This window comes from Felis catus, chromosome C1 (genome assembly GCF_018350175.1).
Source record: "Felis catus isolate Fca126 chromosome C1, F.catus_Fca126_mat1.0, whole genome shotgun sequence".
Classification (NCBI taxonomy): Eukaryota; Metazoa; Chordata; class Mammalia; order Carnivora; family Felidae; genus Felis; species Felis catus.
Genome location: NC_058375.1, coordinates 146,308,526 through 146,328,705, shown reverse-complemented (window position 1 = coordinate 146,328,705; position 20,180 = coordinate 146,308,526). Strand labels below are relative to the sequence as shown.

Sequence of the window (20,180 nt, the reverse complement as noted above, 5' to 3'; positions counted from 1 at the left end):
TTTTGCAAATTTTTTTCTGGAAGAATCTGCAAATTTATATATATATATATATATATATAAAGAGATATTGGTACAACTGATGCTTCACTTTATGACATGAAAAGTAGAAATTTGGTGAATTTTATGGATATTATAGACTATGGATATTGTAGAATATCCATAAAATCGACCCAAATAAAGCAATATTTAAATAATGTTTTATACTTATGAAGTTATATTTATTAATTCATTTAGATCTCAAAACACACTGTGAATGAGGTATTATAAGCCTAAATTCATAGATTTGTAAGGTGGGACTCAAAGCTCAATAAAGTTTGTAAACCTAAGTCATGTACTTACATATTGCTGAGTGTTTCAACTACACTATGACACTTTGGAAAGCAGTTTCAAGTATGACTGTGATTCTTATATTTGTGGGACGAGTTATCATGCCCTTTTCGACATTAGTTTTCTAAGACTCATCCACGTTGTTCGGTTTAGCTGAGTTCATTCACTTCCAATGCTGTTTTACTCCATTATGTGAATACACAGGTTATTTATTCATTGGTCTCTTGATGGATATTTGAATTATTTCCCTTTTGAAATTGTACCCTGTGCTTCAGTGAACTTTTCTGTACATATCTCCCTGTGGACATGTGTCAGAGTTTCTCTGGGGCACACATTTAGTAACAGAATTACTGAATCACAAGATGTGTGTATGCTTAACTTTATTAGAAGTGTTTGTTTTCCAAAGTGTTTATATCAACTTACAAAATACATCATCTTATACTAAAAGCAAAACTAACCAATAGATTATTTTCAAATACATTTGCATAAGACAAAAAAAGATGACAGAGGGTAATAAAAAAAAAAAAAGACTTCCAATAATAAAATTCATAATAGCAGTAATTTCTAGGAAAGAGCCAAGAGGATGAAATGGGGTGTATTCACAATTTGAAGTCACAAATAGCCTCAATGTATTGATAATATTCTTGGTTTTAAGGTCACTTGTGGATTCCCGTGTGTGTGTGTGTGTGTGTGTGTGTGTGTGTGTGTGTGTGTATACATCTCTCTCTCTCTCTCTCTCTCTATATATATATATATAGACACATCTATAAGGGTGTGAAAGCTTAGTATATATAGATGTGTATATACATATAGATGTGTACATATACATATAGAGATGTATATATATGTATACATGTGTATACATATGTATACATATATACGTATACATATACACATATGTATATGTGTTAACTATATTCTTTTATATGCATCAATATTTACATAATATTTACATAATTTTATACCTCAGTGTGTACAATAATAAGGATCTTAAAAAGAAGTTAGGAGCCTTGAGAATTATTGGCAAATACAACTACTTTACATTTTAAAATAAATTTATTATATATTTTTTAAGATGGAAATAAAAGCAAGAAACAAGTTTTAATGTATCATGCCAAATTTTGATAATGTTGAGGTTCCCAAGAGAATACTCCCTTTTTGTCAATAGTTTTTAGAACCCTCAATCAAAGTTCACAGAAATTGGACCTTGAGAAATGAAGGAATGGATTTGGTGATGTTTCCTCTTCTGGGGGAATTTTTCCTCTAGCTGATACATCTATCTTGAAAACATTCAAATTAGTCAGTTATCAAAGACTTAAAATGATGACAAATTACTAACCCAGTGGTTCCAGGAAGAAAAATTAAGTCCAGTATTCCCCAAAAAGTAAAGTAAACATCAGCATATGGCCCCAGTAAGTAATTTATTGATAAATTAAATACCTGCAATATTGTACTTATATATAGAAGTACTTGAACTTACATATTACAGACATTTGGACCATATGTAAAAACAGACATTTATAAGGCATTTGATAGCAAAATATCCAAGCAGACATTCTAATATGTTCTGCTACACCCAGGAGATGGTCTTGTGCGCCCCAGAAGTCTCACACCATCAACTTTAGAGGTCATCGGAGCAACCCTACAAGGATTATATTAAGGAGCACATAGCCCAAACTCACAGAACAGGACTCTATTTTGTTTGTAAATCCCATTATTTGGTTATTTATTCAACCTATTTCTATTACCCTGAAGAAATTAATGTGTCTGTCAGATTAAAGTTGGTAACACCCAATCGGTTCAACAGCTGTATTTGCAAATAGGGTAAATGAGAATTAAAGGCACCATCTTTAGGTTTGACTTATGTTCCAGGGACTCAAAGGAAAAACAAAAACAAAAGCATAAGACCAAAAAAGAAGAAACAAATCACCTTTGTGTTATTGGGTAATTGATTTTTTTTTTTTTTTTTAAGGTTTCCAAGTAGATAAAATCAACACCTTAAAAGACTTGCCTTTAACCCAGGATTTCTTTTATTTAAGCATACAACTGAGGGTGCCTGCCTAGAGGAGTAATAGTTTGTTCCTAACAAAAGAGTCTGGATTCCACAATATGCCTTTTGCCAGAGGCATCGTTCCCCAAAGCGCACAGCTAACTGCATCTCCTGCTGTACCTGTAACAATTTAATTGTAGAAGTCAGCCTAGTCAAGCATCTCCAGCTCATGACTGGGAGACATGAAATTCATTGTCATTATTGTCCCTGTCATTTTGGATCATTATATCCTGCTGCAGAATTTTCCTCACTTCAGTGCATTTTTACCTCCAGGAGCCAGGGATTATAGCTGAGGTTGGGGTGGGGGCAGGACCGTGAACTACATTTACCTCAGGGGAGCCAGAGATTAAATTGGCTTTGCTCTCTCACGAGCTGAATTCATCTATTTGTATGCTGTTGAGTTTTAGGCTGGAATAAAAATGAATATTCTAGTGAAACCTGGGCTTTAATTCCCCCTTTGAAACATGGATATAACCGACTTTTATTTACATTAGGAAAGCTAATGTAATTTCCTGTAGGTTGCGATTTTCATATGTGCATAAGGAATACTTAAGGGCATCATTGGGTATGAAATAACAGACATCTCTCTCTGTCAGTGCCTTGATGCTCACAAGGAAGAATTTAAAGCCATAATTTTGTTCTCCAGTCTCATCTTATAGAAGCTTAATGGCTGTATTTAATGGTTTTAAATATTTAATGATTTTTTAATTATATCTCATGTTCTGTGCACTGGATTGGATAACTGGAGTCCAACTAGAATGGCAGCAAAGAACATACTCTGGAAACAGAGAGACTGAAGTAAAGTTGACAGAGGAAGGCAAAATAAGTTCCTGAAGAAACCGGCACCCCCTCCTGCGCTGATTCCTATCTCATGGCATGCCGAGTTGCTCAAGAGTGTCATGCCTTAAATATTTCTGGCTGACTTAGGAGAGTTGGAGCAGCCGCCATACTACCTGGTACCCCCTTATTAGAGGTAATGACCATGGCCAACATCAGCTGATGGCTCTCTGGTAGCAGAAGGCAAGAAACAGGTAAGCACCACCAGGATTACGTCTCAGTCATAAAACCAGTGAGTTGACTGTGTGTTTTCTCTAACAGAATAGATGAAGAAAATATAACCTGATCTGTCCCTTCCAATCCCAACTTTCATTTCATATAAATTTCACTGAGAAATTTGACATTTACTTTGCACTGAAAAAGATGGTACTTATTCCTCCATATGGGTGAGTTTGTTTTTCAGCACTTAACAACAAAATATGGCAATGGATCATACCTATGCCAAGCACATAATAACCGCTATAATTACTACATTTGAAAGTATGTGGAATTTATTTTATTACCCGTATTGACTTTTGTGGAGGAATACATTTTGCCTTACTCAAATGCAATGGCCATCACTATTTATTTAGGATGAACTATTCCTACGAATAATTAAGAAAAACTATGTTGATCTTTGTACATTTTGTATGTCAGAGGGAACACCTCAAGGCCCTAACATCCAGCCTTGTAGGAACTTTAAAGACTTTCTCAGCCACTGGTCTAAGGTAATGGCAATGTTTACTGGTTTGACTATATTTTCGTACTGTTATATTTTACTTTTCATTGGTGCTGAAATAACTGTATAATGAATTACTAATAAGAGTGTTTAGTTAGCCTAACTTCTTGCAGCATTGAGAAGTTCAATTTAATTACTTTTGCCACTTTTTCATAATCAAGATTCGCCCAAGTTGGGAGTTATAAAAATTATTATTTCTGCTGACTTTAAAGTGGTTAATTTTATGTTATGTGAATTGCACTGCAATAAATTATTTTTCAGTAAAAAAGAAAAAAAAAGTTATTTCCAGCAGCCCAAATTCATCTTGACGTTATTTGGGTAACTTATTACATTCTCACAATGGTCAGTTATAAAGAAGATTTTTTCTTTTCTTGTTAAGAAAGTTTTACCTTATAAATTACAATGTATAGACCTCATTTGCAATAGTAAATGTTCCGGTACCTTTTCCTCTCTGAAATACTCTGGTGACAGGATGATAATGTTCCTTTTTGGTCAAGGGGTAGGGCATTCCTTCCTTTCTCTGAGCACACACTTACTACATGTAATGCCCTTACCTATATGCTCCTTTCTACCTTACTTCCTCATTGATATTTAATTTGCTCATCACACCATTAGGTAAAACAGGAGTTGCTCTGTCAGTGAATACAGTTGTGAAACCATAAAACTATACATTGTTGCACATTCTTGTTTTGCCTCACCTCAAATACAGGACATAGCTGGACCTGTATTATTTCAGAACAAGGATATAAATATAAATATAAATATAAATATAAATATAAATATAAATAATCTCAAATGACTAGAATATAATTATTTTATCCCTTCAAGATTTAAGATTTTTATAGTCAACTTTCAAATACCAATTTGAAATTATTTTAAATAATAATGTTTATATTTTTCAATAATTCTTGTCGAACTCATAATTTTGCAACCTATAAACAAGGTATGAAATCCAATTGTATTATGTTTTATTTTATTTTATTTTATTTTATTTTATTTTATTTTATTTTATTTTATTTTATTTTATTTTATTTGTTTATTTATTTATTTTGAGAGAGTGACAGAAAGTGCAAGGGAGGGAAAGAGAGAATCCCATGAAGGCTTCTCAACACAGGGGCTCAATCTCACAAACCATGAGAGCATGACCTGAGTAGAAATCAAGAGCCAGGCACTTAACTGACTGAGCCACCCAGGCGCCCTAAAACCCAATTTTAGATTAAAGAAATTCTTCTCTTGCTTCTAATTAGATGATGTTTCTTCTGCACATGTGACATAAATTTCCCTTGGTTTCTCTATGTAGAATCAATAAGAATCTGCAAAAATCATAACAATATCAAACCAACGAAAAACAGGATGCCACAAATTCAGATGTGACATCCACTTATAGTCCTCTCAAGGAGATTCAGATATGCACAGGCTAAAAAATAAAACTAGTTAGTGTTTGATACATCACATGGTAAAGAAAATGACCAAGTATTTGAGAGGGTTTAGCCAGGAGGGATGGGTAATAAGAGGCAAAGGGCACAAACACTTCCTTGTCAGGATGGGAAGGATGTCATTTGCAGAATGCCTTCTTACTCCTCCTGGACCCAAAACCTCTTTAATATAATCACCCACTAAACTACAATGGATTAGCATTAAGGGTCTGACGCAGAGAAAGCAAATTCACAGTTAAGGTTGTCCTTTAACATGTAGGCTCAACAAGGGCACCAAAAAGTAGTTAAGTGCCACCCCCCCCCCCCCGTGGTGCTTAGATGCTGGAAGGCACTGTAAATTGTGAATTCTCTAGCTTTTAATGTTTGTCTAAGACCCTTAACATTTTTCCAATATTGTTGCTCCTAGGACATTTTCTTGAGTTTGTCCCTGTTGCCCCCTCTGCACATATACATTCTGCATTCATACATGAAGCATGACAGACAGCTAAATTGATTCAGAAATCTAACACTGAGAAGAAGAAAAAAGGTGGGGGCAGGCTTGAGGATATCCTATAATATAAAGTGTAAATATCAAAGTCCCCTGAAAACATACAAACAAAAAGAACAGAAAACAACAACAACGAACATTTCTTCATGCTAAGAGTTTAGATATGTAAGATGAAATACAAAGGTCACATAATGGGGTTAAAAAAAAAAAAAAAAAAAAAACCAACCCACTGAGCTATAGAGCCCAAGCTGTCTTTTGTGACACAAAATTTCCAAGACTTTTTGAACGTGTACAATTATCTGTGTCCAGCTATTTATTTTATAAATAGACATCCATCCCTGGACTATTCTGCGATTCCATACACCCTTTAAAACCATAGTACAATTTCACAAATGGCTTTTCCTGTTTTGTTTTGTGTTGCATTGTGGTCCATCTGGAGACATATTAAGTGGTTAAGTCCTTCAAATAAAAGTGTATAACATTATATTGTTCACATATACCCATACCCACACACACACACAAAGAATGAACAAGGAACACATGGCAAATGGATATTAGATAATGTTTCTGTTAGAAAACATTTAACAACAAAAAAATAAGCAATAAAAACTGAGGCTTTGGTTTAACAGATGCAATGTTCATCTACCTCATCACATAAATTATACGTTCAAGAATTGTGTCCTGTGCAAAATACAAACATGTCAATTTCAGCCCAGAGGGCATTTTTCTCTAGGTTTATAACCCCTTGAAAATAGAGGTTTCATCTACAAAACCTAACAGATATTCAGCTGCTTTCAACATTATAATATATTCATAAGGCAAGTATTCACTGGCAAACGTGGAACAAATTAAATGGCATGAGGGTGCGGCCCAAATTCATAATGATGGAAAATGAACCAAACCAACCATGAGACAAAGTAGAAATCAAAGAAGAAAAAGAATACTCAAAAACTGAAAAATGTTAAAATCAAAACACCACGAGTAGTGTTTCAGCTAATATTAGACAAAGTGGTGTGTGTGTGTGTGTGTTTGTGCCCACACGCATATGTGTTTGTATGTTGTAGAAGACCAGCATTAAAATTAATAATGCGAAACTATCTCATTAAGAACATACTGTAAGGGTCATGAGTAAGAGAGAAGTGCCTTGTAAAAAGAAAAATCACATACCGTCATAATAGACGATTGCTCCTACCAGTTTGTCCTTCTGGAGCATTGGGAAATGTTCAAGGGCTCTCGATTTGCTGAGGACATAACTGCTTTTCAGGCAATTGCTTCCTGCAACCAGATCATATAGCTTGATTCCTACCCAGTAATAAGGTAGCTGCCACCACCTACGGCATAAATAGGGGGAAAGGTTTCTTGAGACACAGGGTAGAACATTCTAGAATGTCACTGTAAGTTACAATATACTTTGCATTTAAGAAAAGCAAAGTATATCTAGAGGTGTATTTGCTGCAAAGGAAACAGGAGGAACTACAAAATTGTTTTTGACACCAACCAAGCTGAATTATATAAGAAAATGAATCAGTGAGACTCTAAATGAATCATCCCTAAGGCAGTGCTTCTCGACCTGGCTGCAGATGAGAATTCTCTAGGGAGAATTCTCATGAACATAAACATACATACAGATACCTGGGCCTCATAAACATAACATAAACATAAACATACATACAGATACCGGGGCCTCACGGGTCTAGAGATGAGAGTTGGGGGTCTGGGTGACTCTAATGTTCAACCAGGGGAGAGAATCACTGGCTTGAGATGTCCTAAGCAATCTATGACAAAATATGGATGAAAATGATAAAATCTGTTTCTAGGCACCCCAACCCTCATGTGGCTAGCAGTTACATAATCCACTGTCTCATATTACCTATATTCCAATTTAAGGTGACTTAATGGACCAGCTCTAACAAAATCAGGAAAATTGGGTTTTATAGCTTACCATCCGACACCTCTGAACCAAACTTTGGTTTTGGCTAACTTGGGAATTTAAAATGAGCCAAAACGGTTTAGGCTTGGAGTTGGTACATATTAGGTTCCGATTTTGCAGCAAGGTACTTTTTAGCTGCGCATTTTAGTGTGCAGATGACCCTCTTCTGTTCCCTGGTACAAACGCAGTCGCTCATCTTTAGACTCTCCGTAAACTGGGGGAAGAAATACTAATTATAAATATAGAGGACAACTGCCTTGGCCTTCAAGATCTAGCCCTTAGAGTTGGGTCAGACAAGGGTAATTTAGGAAAAGCCACACTTTTAAACACAACAAAGGCAAATGTTTGAAAACGATTAAAGATTAGGACCAATTAAAAGTACATTAAGAAATACACACTGAGGAACTATTTCCATTAAAACTGTGTTCTTCTATTGACCTCAATTAAGCAAATAGTATATAGGTGATATCAAAAGGCTTACTTGTAAACAGGAAGCATTATAGGCAACGGAGCTGATAAATGGGGAGCAATTTCTAGTAGGTTGGCACGCTCGTGAAGGGCTTCTTTTACCATCCTATACTGAAAAGCAAAACAGAGAAAATTAGTTTGGCAGTAACAGATCATAATATTTTCAAGTGGCAAATAGACACCCTGCCAACTGATTGATACACAGAAACCTCTCTACCTCTGAGTGAGGATCGCTCCCTCCTAATCAAAGTTCTAATAATACATCATGCTGTCAACCTGAAAGATTTTTTAGAAACCTTAACTGTATTTGCATAGGAGAAAAACATGCTGTCAGAGTTCCCAGGTGTAAGATATTTTCCCGACTTGAGTTACAAGATTATTGTAACAATTTATCTTGCATTCTCTGTATTGTCCGCTTTCTCAGTCCTCTATATTTCCCCATGTAAGAAATAACAGATTGTTCAAATTCATGCTAAATATTCCCTTCCTGCCTCCACTAACACAAGCAGAGATAATACTTAGGAGTTGCACAGTATTTCACAGATTACAGAAAAGCGTTTGTCTTTACTCCTTCCGTCCTCGTTATGGGTCTCTAAAGAGCTAGCATTATTATTACTATAACACTAACTTAAAAATGAGAAAACTGAGGCTCATAGAAATGGAATAAATAATCTGGAACACATCACAAGTCATCTGATTCTAAGTCTTATGCTCTTTTCTTTGCATCCATCATGATGCCGAAGAGACACGTAAGAAAAGAGGACACATTCAAAACTGACAATGTCAAGTTAGCACTGCTCTGTTTTTCATGTACCAGAAGCAGATAGGGAGTTCAGCTGATTTTTTTTTTTTTTTACCCCTCTGGGAAATGTCATCTTCCACACTGCCTTGGCAGTTTTCAAATGGTGGCAGACTGGACACAATAAAGTGTGACATAAGAAAAGCATGACTCAGAACATCTTCTCCTTAGGAATATGTCAGTGACAATACGAGCGTGTGATTGCAATTACAGTTAAGAGGACCAGTTGAACACTCCTGTATTACAACACTGCCCAGAAAGTAGCAATTTGGTAGCCATTGGCAAAACAAACAAATGAAAGAACAAAGAAACAATCGCAATTGTTAAGAGGCAACATATCCAAAAGTGATTTTGTAAATCTGCTATTTTGACGTGCCTGTGTAGAAAAAGCCCCTGATCACCCATAAACATGATGCTACAGGAAAGAAATGACACACCCCTCCTGAAAGATACTCCAGCAGAATACACACTAAATAGGTATTTCCAACAGGAAGAAATGTTAAAAGCCATAAAAAAAAAAAAAACCAAAAAAAAACAAAAACAAAAAAAACACCCTGATTTAATTGGGTAGAAAAAAGCATAGTCGCAATTTTTTGTTTAACAACCAGCATACACAATTACCTGCTCAATATCCAACTTCATGATAGCCTTCTGAAGATATCTCACACCACCATGGATCAATTTAGTGCTTCTGCTGCTGGTCCCTGATGAGAAATCATCTCTTTCTACAAGGGCTGTTTTTAGTCCTGTGTAACCAGAAAACCAAATTAACTTCTTAAATTACACAATTTGTATGTAATTCATTAAAGGCACTTCTCCAGGGTAGAGACAATCACAAGAAAAATTACTCTGAACATGGATAAATTTGTATTCAAAGTGCAGTACACTGTCTATATTATAATGAAGAGATTTTAGCCTCGTCCTGGGGGAAAAGTCAAAACCAGAACTAGAAGCATATTAAAGCATATTAAAGCATATTAAACTGTGAAGGAATCACAACTAGAAAATATGACGATACAATTTCATGGCAGTAACATACTCTGGGGCACTGAGAGGGTCAGAGGAGAGCCGGGCACCCATCCTGACCCACGTGGAGTTTGGAAGTCTGGCAGTGCTGTTTGGAAGCCTTGAGGAACTCACCTTCATGCCTCACTCCAAGCCTTACACATGTTCCAGCCCGTCATCTCCACTCTACTCTAACACATCACGCATAAGTCTAGACCAGACCTCTTATGTGTTGGCTACTATTTCTGGAATGCTGTTCGAGTGGGTATAAAATGGGAAAAGAGACCGAAGGTATCAAAAGAGAAAAGGAGGGAAGAGAATAACCTCTGGCCTTGAGGGATTTATGGTCTAAGACATGCAAGCACAGTATTATGGAATTACAAAGAAAAATACAAATACACCCAGGACAAATATAACCAGTGCAGAGTATCCACGAGGAAAGAAAAGACAATATTGTTGGTAAAGGTGAGGCTGAGCAAAGACAGGTTGGGTTCTAGGAGTCATGTCTCTGCCCCTTTCTTTGAGGGTTGTGATAAATATCTGAGGGGTGAAACTAGCTTTTGTTTGTTTTCTTTTCTTTTCTTACAGAGACTCCCCTGTTTCTTCCAGATTGGGTAAGACCAACAGTACTACAGGTGCCACATATAGGTAGAGATGAAACCCCCACACTTCAAAAGGCCCAAAGTATACATCAGCACCAAGCCATGAGGAGTTCTCCTGGCCTGGCATACTCTTAGGAGTTGAGAGAATGTCATAGAATTCAATTACAATGAGAATATGTAATGGAGCAGTGTGGGCTCATGAAGCTCAGATAAGAGAATCTGTGCATGTATTCAATTCAGAGCCATTTATTACATTTAATACCAAAGGGTCGTTTTTATAACTTTTAACAGTTTAAATATCTTACCCAAATGTCATCATAAAATCAGGGCAATTCCCTTGACTCGAAAGGACAAAATATTTGGAAACCACGGAGGGAAAGTAGAGAACTTTGATTCAAGGGCAAAACTGCTAATGCTCTAACTAACTAGCAAAATAACACAGAAATTAATAGAGATTACAGACTTCATCTTTGTGAAGCATTATGCCAGACAAAGATCTGTCAACTTCTCAACCATGGAAACTCTATCCAAGATGCTTAGTAAATTCAGTACTGGATGTATTAAAAAACAACAACAACAGAAAAGTATATCAAGTTAGTACATGCGTTTTAAAAGAATACTGAGATCCTAAGTGCCAGGTGAGGTGTTGGCATTAGAAATAATTAGGTGTGGGGGGCACCTGGCTGGCTCAGTAGGTTAAGCATCTGACTCTTGATTTAGGCTCAGGTCACGATCTCATGGTTCGTGAGTTTGAGCCCCACATCGGGCTCTGTGCTGACAGTGTGGAGCCTGCTTGGGATTCTGTCTCCCTCTCTCTGCTGCTCCCCTGCTCCTTCTCTCTCTCTCTCTCTCTCTCTCTCTCTCTCTCTCTCTCAAAATAAATAAACATTTTTAAAAAATGAAATGAATTAGGTGTGGACCAAGCTGTCAAGCAGCTCCCAGTCCAGAGAGAGGTAAGTAAAGTGTAGCAGTTTTACAGGTGCTAGATTTGAAAATACAGAGGACTCTTATCTCACTCTGGGTTAGAAGTTAAAATCGGGCCATAAACCTAAAACTGCATAGTCAAGATTACATTTGTAATCTCTTAAGAATGCTCTCCCTTGGTGAGATTTTTCACCTTTCCTTAGTAAGTCCAATGGAGAGATCTTCTTCCAGCACTAAAATAGACCGTTTTTTCCTTCAACTGAAGATTAGATGAGGGAGTTCACTTTTATTTTTTTTTTTATTTTTATTTTTTAACGTTTATTTATTTTTGAGACAGAGACAGAGCACGAACGGGGGAGGGTCAGAGAGAGAGAGGGAGACACAGAATCCGAAGCAGGCTCCAGGCTCTGAGCTGTCAGCACAGAGCCTGACGCGGGGCTTGAACTCATGAACCGCGAGATCATGACCTGAGCCGAAGTCGGACACTCAACGGACTGAGCCACCCAGGCGCCCCAAGGGAGTTCACTTTTAAATGGCATTTAAAAGCCAGATTCTTTACACTATCACTCCCACTTAACCTTGGAATCCCAGTCATGACACCAAGATGCCCACACCATGGCACACAGGGACATAATACAGAGGGAACCTTCCCATCAGCCATGCTTCCCACCTGGGCGTGCCCAAAGGTATCCTGTAGACTGTGGGAGAGGATATCATAGACAGTCCACAGGAATCCCCACTTCCTAGCATGGAATGCCCTGGAGTGTGGGCTGGACCCGGTGCCTTGCTTCTAGCAAAGAAAAATGCAGCAATAATGGCATACCACTTCTGTGATTAGGTTACAAAAGACTGTGATTTCTGTTCTCTCTCTTGCCCACGCTCTCTCTTCCCCTCTCTGGCTAACTAGGATGAAACAAGCCGTCATGTTTTGAGACCACAGACGAAAGGAGCCCCCCGCCGGCAACAGGTCACAAGAAATCGAGGCCTCGGTCCAACAGCCAGGGAAGAACTGAATCATGCCAACAACTACATGAGTTGCTAGGAAGGACTGAAACCTGTTTGAGACACAGAGCCAGAGAACTCAGGTGAAGGCACACCCCCAGATCCCTGACCCACTGAAATTGTGTGATAGCAAATATTGCTTTAAGCCACTAAATTTTGGGGTAGTTCATTGATGGCACGATTCCCTGTGTGTATAATACCTGTAGCCTCAGTGTAAGTTTTTAATTGTCCCTGGGACTGGGGTCTTCAGGAAAAGCCAAGTTTACGGTACATGGGTAGAGGAGAGGGAATTATCACCGGCGAGAAATGGCCTAAGCCAGAGAAAGGCAAGCGCTTGAGATGACCCACTAAGTTTGAGGCTGCTTGTCACTCAGGGGCTGTGGACAACGGGAAGGAGATCCAGCGGGAGGAACAGTAAAAGGCAGGAATAGTAAAAGGGCCTTTCGTCTACACTGGAGATTTGGACTCTGTCCTCTGGGCCACTCTTTCTCACAAGCAAAGTATTATCTGAGTCTCCTCAAAAGGAAAATGCCTCTGAGAACATGGCTTCAAGTCACATATTGGTTTGAGAAGCAAATGCTTTGTTAGAAGGTACGAGATTTGGCATCAATGCCACAGAACAATGAACCGGATGGCTGTACTCAGTCACAAATTATGCATTTTGAGGAAAAGCATGCTGGTTGATTCTTTTTTTCTTATCATAAAAAAAGAATAATAGTTAATTTTTTTTTCCAGAAATTCTCAGATAGTCTTTTGAGAAATACTATTGTGCTATCTATCAGGGGAACCATCAAAGTGTTTGAAGCTAAGCTATCAGATTAATGTTCTAGAAAGATCTCTCTGTGGGGGTGGAGGGTCGGTCTGGAGGGAGAGAACTGGAGGTAGACCACTTAGGGGACATGTGTCATAGAGGAGGAGCAGGGCAATGAAGAGGCCAGCCTCACAAGGCAGAAATGGTAGCAGAGAGCGATGTGAAGAGAGAATTTTATGGGCTTGTGTCATCAGGCTGGATTTTTTTTTTTCTTTCCCAAACTGACAGAGTGTGAGGCAGGGAAGCTACTCTAGGAATTAGCAAGCCATCTCAGGAGGATATTTCAGGATATGTAAGTGAGAGCTAACACTTTAAAGCCTCAAAACTGCTTTTGCAAGTATTGGACATTTTAAAAAAGTTATTCACATGTATTTATGTGAGAAACCCTAGTGAATACCAACAAAAGTTAAAACGGGCTTCTCTGTCAAACCAGGCTGTTTTGCTTGTCCTATTATTTCTAGTGTCATACCATCAACCCACCAGAATTTCTGGAGTGAAATGATACAGCTTCTTCCAGAGCAAAAAAAAAAAAAAAAAAAAAAAAAAATCCCAGAAAAATTTAACCCCTAAAGTTCCAGCTATATTGATGTATTAAAGCACCATGTAACCTAAAAGTATTACCAAAAGTTTTCAGAACCACACACGCACATACAAACCCTCAGATATTTGGAAAAAAAAAGAAAAAAAGAAAAAATTTTTAGATTTTCAACTGCTATTGTACACTAAATGTTTTCTCATTTTTGTGGGATGAGAACAATGGAATGAGGGAGGAGGAAACTGATGCAAACTCAAGACATTATTAGAAGTTCTAACAGCTTCCCATAAATATATTTTTAACTGACTGACTACAGCAAAGATCATGGAATTTTAAAAAGCCTTACAGTCTTACACAGTCCTGTTATCTAATATGTTCCTTTCTGTGCACCTCTCAAAACTCCAAAATTTTCCTCCCCTCAAAAATTATGGATCTGAACTTTTCAACGTTTATTTTTATTTTTGGGACAGAGAGAGACAGCATGAACGGGGGAGGGGCAGAGGGGGGGGAGGGACAGAGAGAGAGGGAGACACAGAATCGGAAACAGGCTCCAGGCTCCGAGCCATCAGCCCAGAGCCCGACGCGGGGCTCGAACTCACCGACCGCGAGATCATGACCTGGCTGAAGTCGGACGCTTAACCTACTGCGCCACCCAGGCGCCCCGGATCTGAACTTTTAAGGGCTTAGTTTTCTGATACTTTAAAGCAAGGAAGTGAAAAGAGAGTACTTTTGTGCTTTCTTAAGGTGAACGAACAGTATTTTTAAGTGATATTCAATGCTAACATTTAGTGTTCTCAGGTAAGATAACTAAGTTTGAAGGACATCCAAAATAATGTACCCACGCTTCAATCAACTGCTGGCTGTGGATTTGAGGAGCTCGGGAAGATCTTTCCTCCAAGGAGAAAGAATGACCTCCCCACATGCCAGCGCGATGGAGGGCAGACCTCTCTGTGCATTTACAGTCATTCAACTAAACTAGTTCAAGTTTTATGAAAATAGTCTTTGTTTTTTGTTTGTTTGTTTCTTTTCTTTTTGGCAGTTAAGGACAGCAGTGAGCTCTATCCCTGAGGAGATAAACCAGAACACTTACGAGTGGTACTGTTATTTTCTTTGTTGTTTTAACATTGATTGCTTTTAATACATATTCACAGGGATTTCATGACAGTGGTGAAGTATTAATATTTGGGATGAAATTACTCTGAGAATCTCAGGTGGACTAACAAGATTAGCCACAGTGGAAGAATAAAGGCAACTGAAATCTGCCTTTCTGTCATCTTCAGCCCATCCCTGAGCAAGTTCAAATTACAGGGGACGCGGGGCAGGGGACTTGAACTAAAGAAGGCTCTTTACAGCTTTGCCTTTTCCGACCTGAGTGAGAATGTCTAGCTCCCAACCACTTCTAACTAAACCAATTTGTGGCCCAAGACAGTTGGATGAACAGAGGAGTAATTACCTTCTAAGGGGAAGAATGGTGCGACATTTAACTTTCACAACATGATATAGAACAGAAGTATACTTTAATACCTTTTGCTGATTATCTTATTATGCATGAAAACATGCTCAGTATAATAAATGCGGAGAAGTAAAGAGAACAAAATAAAACTCTCCTGTAATCGCACGGCTTAGAGATAACCACAGTTGACATTTGTGAACATTTAAACGTTCACATTTTCTATGCATGTCTATAATCACATATGTACATTTTTACAAAAATAGGACATATTCCATTTTTTTCATTCAATGTTATTTATTGTAAACATCTCTTCATGTCAATATGTATTTTTCTATCGTTTCATTTTTAATGTATGAATAGTATTGCATTAAATATTTACAATGATTTATACCCAATTCCCTATTTTTGAACATTTGGGTTATTTTATACCTACATTATCACAGATAGTACTGCGACATATTTTCATTTAAACTCTGCATTTTTAATTATTTCATTAGAATACATTTTCAGATATGGCATTATTTAGATATTTTTAAATAGAAAGGAGAGATTAATCCCTGTGAAATGCATAGCAGAAGCACCAACACAACACACCAGTCAAAAAATTTAGACATCTGTACATTAGTACCAGAGCATATGTATTAAAGCCACATGCCCCATGAAGGATAAAAGGATGTCATTAAGGAAAGGAAAGTTTCTCTTTCTTTAGAAAAGCTTTGGGCATTTACCTCTGGACTTCAGAAAGCCAATGCCACTAATAAGACAAAGGACTATCCCAAAGGCTGAACATTTCATATGAAGGATCAATTTCCAAAAAAATAAATAAATAAATAACACTCCCCTCTACAGCTACGAAGTAATCCTGAGTTCTTAATCCTTATAGTCTGAATACTATGCTTTTGGCCTAGTTTTTTTCCAACAATGAACGTTAGCATTTTACAGAATTATAGAATATTGGATTGATTATTTAATACCTATTGCTATTTTTACATCAGGAAACATAAACTATTAATGGGGATAACATGTGTGTTCCTTAAGTACACACAGATTGTAGAACCACAAAAATGCATTCAGCCATAACATTAATCAGAATAATATAGTTATGAGGGAATATGCGAGTTGCCTGGTTGCTTCTTCTTTTTACTTTTTTATTATAAAAACCGCCAATGTTCAAAGAGAGGAGGTATAGGGGCGCATGGGTGGCTCAGTCGGTTGAGCGTCCGACTTCGGCTCAGGTCATGATCTCACGGTCCGTGAGTTCAAGCCCTGCGTTGGGCTCTGTGCTGACAGCTCAGAGCCTGGAGCCTGCTTCGGATTCTGTGTCTCCCTCTCTCTCTCTGCCCCTCCCCGACTCATGCTCTGTCTCTCTCTCTCTCTCAAAAATAAATAAACATTAAAAAAAAATTAAAAAAAAAAAAAGAGAGAGAGAGAGAGAGGAGGTATATCCAAACAATTTAGAGGGATGAAAAGAGAAACTAATATACCAATGGCTTCCTAGTTACACAATCCAGATGTAACCAGTGTTAACTATAAAAATGTCCCATCCACACTACCAGAAACTTTCTATGCTTATGAAAGTATACAAGCTATGTATCTTTTTGCTTTAAACACAAATACAATTAACAAACTCATTCTTCACAACTTGTTTTCCAATTTATGATACATATTAGCCGTCTTCTCTGTAAATACTTATAAACTTCTTGGATAACTGAATGTACCCAATTTATTAAACCAGACCTCAGGTTTTTGCTGTTATAAATTGCTGTAAGTAAAATTTTAATCAATATGGCATTATGAGTTCCGCTTTGAACTCCTCCTCTTCTCTAAATACAGCAAAAATAATTTCTCTCTATGTATTTTTAAAGAATGTGGTTGACTCAAAAATAAACACAGTATGGATCAGAAACATAACAGAAACTCAGAGCAGAGTATTTAGGCCAAAAGCCCCTGCCTTGCTGGGCTCTGGGTCTAGAAACAGGAAAAGGCCACCCAGATTTCAGTTCCTGAAGGGCAAGAGGAATACAGGTCTCCCTTGCAGGGAGAGGTAAGGAAGCCAGAGGAACCAGCTGAATGCTGAGAACTGAAGAAGGGCTTTATCCTTTATGAAAAGCGGTGGAGAGGCTTCCGGTGACCACTGCCTGGGGCTGTGGACTACCTGCAGGGAGTTATCTGGGAGGCAGGAAGTCAGACGCAGAGAGTATCACCCAAGCCAAAGCACCCCCAGCTGGCTCAGCAGTTGGTCTGCAGGGCGTCCAGCATCAGCACAGAGCAGGAGCCTCAACAGGGCCCTGGGAAAAGTCTCTCTGATGGGACTCGAGGGTAGAAACAACTTTATGTATACAGTTCAAGGTGCAGAAACACACAGCGATACCAAAATGATTTAATATGAAGGAAAGGAAGGGAGGAAAAGAAGCAAAGTTAAAAAATGTAAGTCAAAAGTACAAAATAAATGCATATGGTATCCTAGTAAATGGAACTGAATCAAATTCCACTTTTTTCTCTATGCTTAAATAGATAGACTCTTTCAATGGACTAAATTCACCTGGTTAAAGATAGATTCTAACAGGAATTAAAATTTAAAAACTTAATAAAAAATAAAGGTAGATTCTACCTATTAAGCATTAAAAAAAAAAAAAAAAAAAATCCAGGGGTGCCTGGCTGGCTCATTCAGAAAAGCATGTGACTCCTGATCTTGGGGTTGTGAGTTAGAGTCCCATTTTGGGTGTAGAGATTATGTAAATAAACCTTAAAAAAAAAAAAAAAAACTAAAAGAATCCAGATACATGCTGTTTATTTTAGGCATACTAGAGCAAAAGGATATGGAAAAGTTCAACACAATATGAAACAAACTCTGTCTCATAGGTTATATTTTCCCAAACTCACATGTGTTCTTTAGATTTTTGCCATAGATAAATTTTAATTTTTATGAAATCAGATTTAGCAAGATTTTCCAAAAGGAAAATGGCCTTTTTGGTGTCCTGCTTAAAAATACCTTCCTTACAGGGGCGCCTGGGTGGCTCAGTCGGTTAAACAGCCGACTTCGGCTCAGGTCATGATCTCGCGGTCCGTGAGTTCGAGCCCCGCGTCAGGCTCTGTGCTGACAGCTCAGAGCCTGAAGCCTGTTTCAGATTCTGTGTCTCCCTCTCTCTGACCCTCCCCCGTTCATGCTCTGTCTCTCTCTGTGTCAAAAATAAATAAACGTTAAAAAAAATTAAAAAAAAAAAAAAAGAAAAATACCTTCCTTATGCCATTTTTAAAAATATTTACATATACTTTCTTCTAATAGTTTTATGGCATTTTACTGTTAAATCCTTGGCCCACATGGAATATGACAAATAGAATATATATATATATACATATATGTATATGTGTGCATATATATATGTATGCGTGTATATACATAAATACATATATATATTTAAATATGTATAAATATCAGGGGAAATGGATACTCTCACACCACTTATTAAATAACCAATAATGACAGATTTGAAATTCTGCCCTTATCATATTCTAAATTTTATGTATTTAGATCTATTTCTAGGCGCTTGGTTCCACTTATCTCTCTAGCCCTTTGGCAAACTATTTTAAGTAGCTTTATAATACACTTTAATATCTGATAGATCTCTATCTAATCCTTTATCATTATTCTTTTTTCAGAATTAATCTGGTGAATCTCATAGGCTTATTTTTCCAGACAAACTTTAGCCCAGTTTTTCAAGTCCCGCCCCCAATTCCTGTCAAAGAAAATCAATCTGGTCCAACCAGGAGTGTTCAGGAAACAGCAAACTTCCATAGGTCACAAATCTACTGTCCTAAAATAGGATTTCCTCTTCCCTCGTGGCAGTAGAAGGGGGTAGAAGCAGAAAGGGGTGAGGGTGGCCAACGTGTAATTCCCAGAATGCACTGTCTTCCCAGGCCCTGCCTCTTCTGTACTTTCTCTACAATGCACACACTTCCTCCCTTTCACAAACGTTACTGGTGTCTTTCATTAATGTCTGAGAACCTTGCGGCTCTGTATAAGGTTGAGACACTTGTCAAAGCTCACAGAGCTAGCAAGTGATGAAGCCAAGAACTTGATCCCACTTCATTCTAATTGCATAACCTGTGTCCTTAATCACAGGGCTATCCTGCGCTAGACGTGCAAGAACCGTAGTGAGAATTCAGGAACTACCAGCCAGATACCATTCGTAAACTAAAAGTAAATACACAGTTCTGAAAAAGAGAACTACAATTAATGTTTCCCTCCAGCAAGAGGCAGCCTTCTCTGGAATTTTAATTAAAAGCCATAAAGGCTAACTTTATAAATTCGATTTTAAACCAGAAATGTACTAGGTGATCCCTGATACATGTAGGTAAAGTCACATAAAAGAACAAAAAGAACTGGGGGGAAAAAAAAAATCTTGAAAAACCCAAAGGAGTGATTCTATTTATCAGATTCTTCTGGTTCCAGCTCTCTCTGGGGGCAGAGGGCCTTCACCTGCCCAGATACTAGACACGGTGTTAAACAGAGAAGCGATTTCTATCGCTCCTAGAGACTGACAGCAGAACGTGACAAGAACTGTGCATACTATGTTTATAAAATCATATTCCCAAATGCAACAACTGAAAATCGATTCCCCAGAAAATGCAGAGGGTAAGAATGCAAATAAATGTTCATTAGGAAGACTTCGTGACTTCTTCTCTGCCTTCTATAGTCTTTTATCCATTACCAAAATTGCATTTGGGCACAGCATTTTATCACAAAGCTTGTGCAAACATTTCTATACAAGCCCTTTAACATCCAGTGGTTCCCC

At 37.7% G+C, this 20,180-nt stretch overlaps 1 protein-coding gene across 4 annotated transcripts in view; it reads right to left on the bottom strand.

Annotated features, from left to right (window-relative positions):
* GPD2 (glycerol-3-phosphate dehydrogenase 2) overlaps positions 1-20,180 on the bottom strand; it is a 146,376-nt gene that overhangs the window by 61,203 nt on the left and 64,993 nt on the right. For all 4 annotated transcript variants that reach the window (XM_045033835.1, XM_011285365.4, XM_011285364.4 and 1 more), the window contains exons 4-6: positions 9,674-9,798; positions 8,267-8,364; positions 7,023-7,186 (exon numbers count right to left, since the gene is read on the bottom strand). In XM_045033835.1, the coding sequence (XP_044889770.1) occupies positions 7,023-7,186; positions 8,267-8,364; positions 9,674-9,798 (387 nt within the window). The remainder of the gene's footprint in view (positions 1-7,022; positions 7,187-8,266; positions 8,365-9,673; positions 9,799-20,180) is intronic.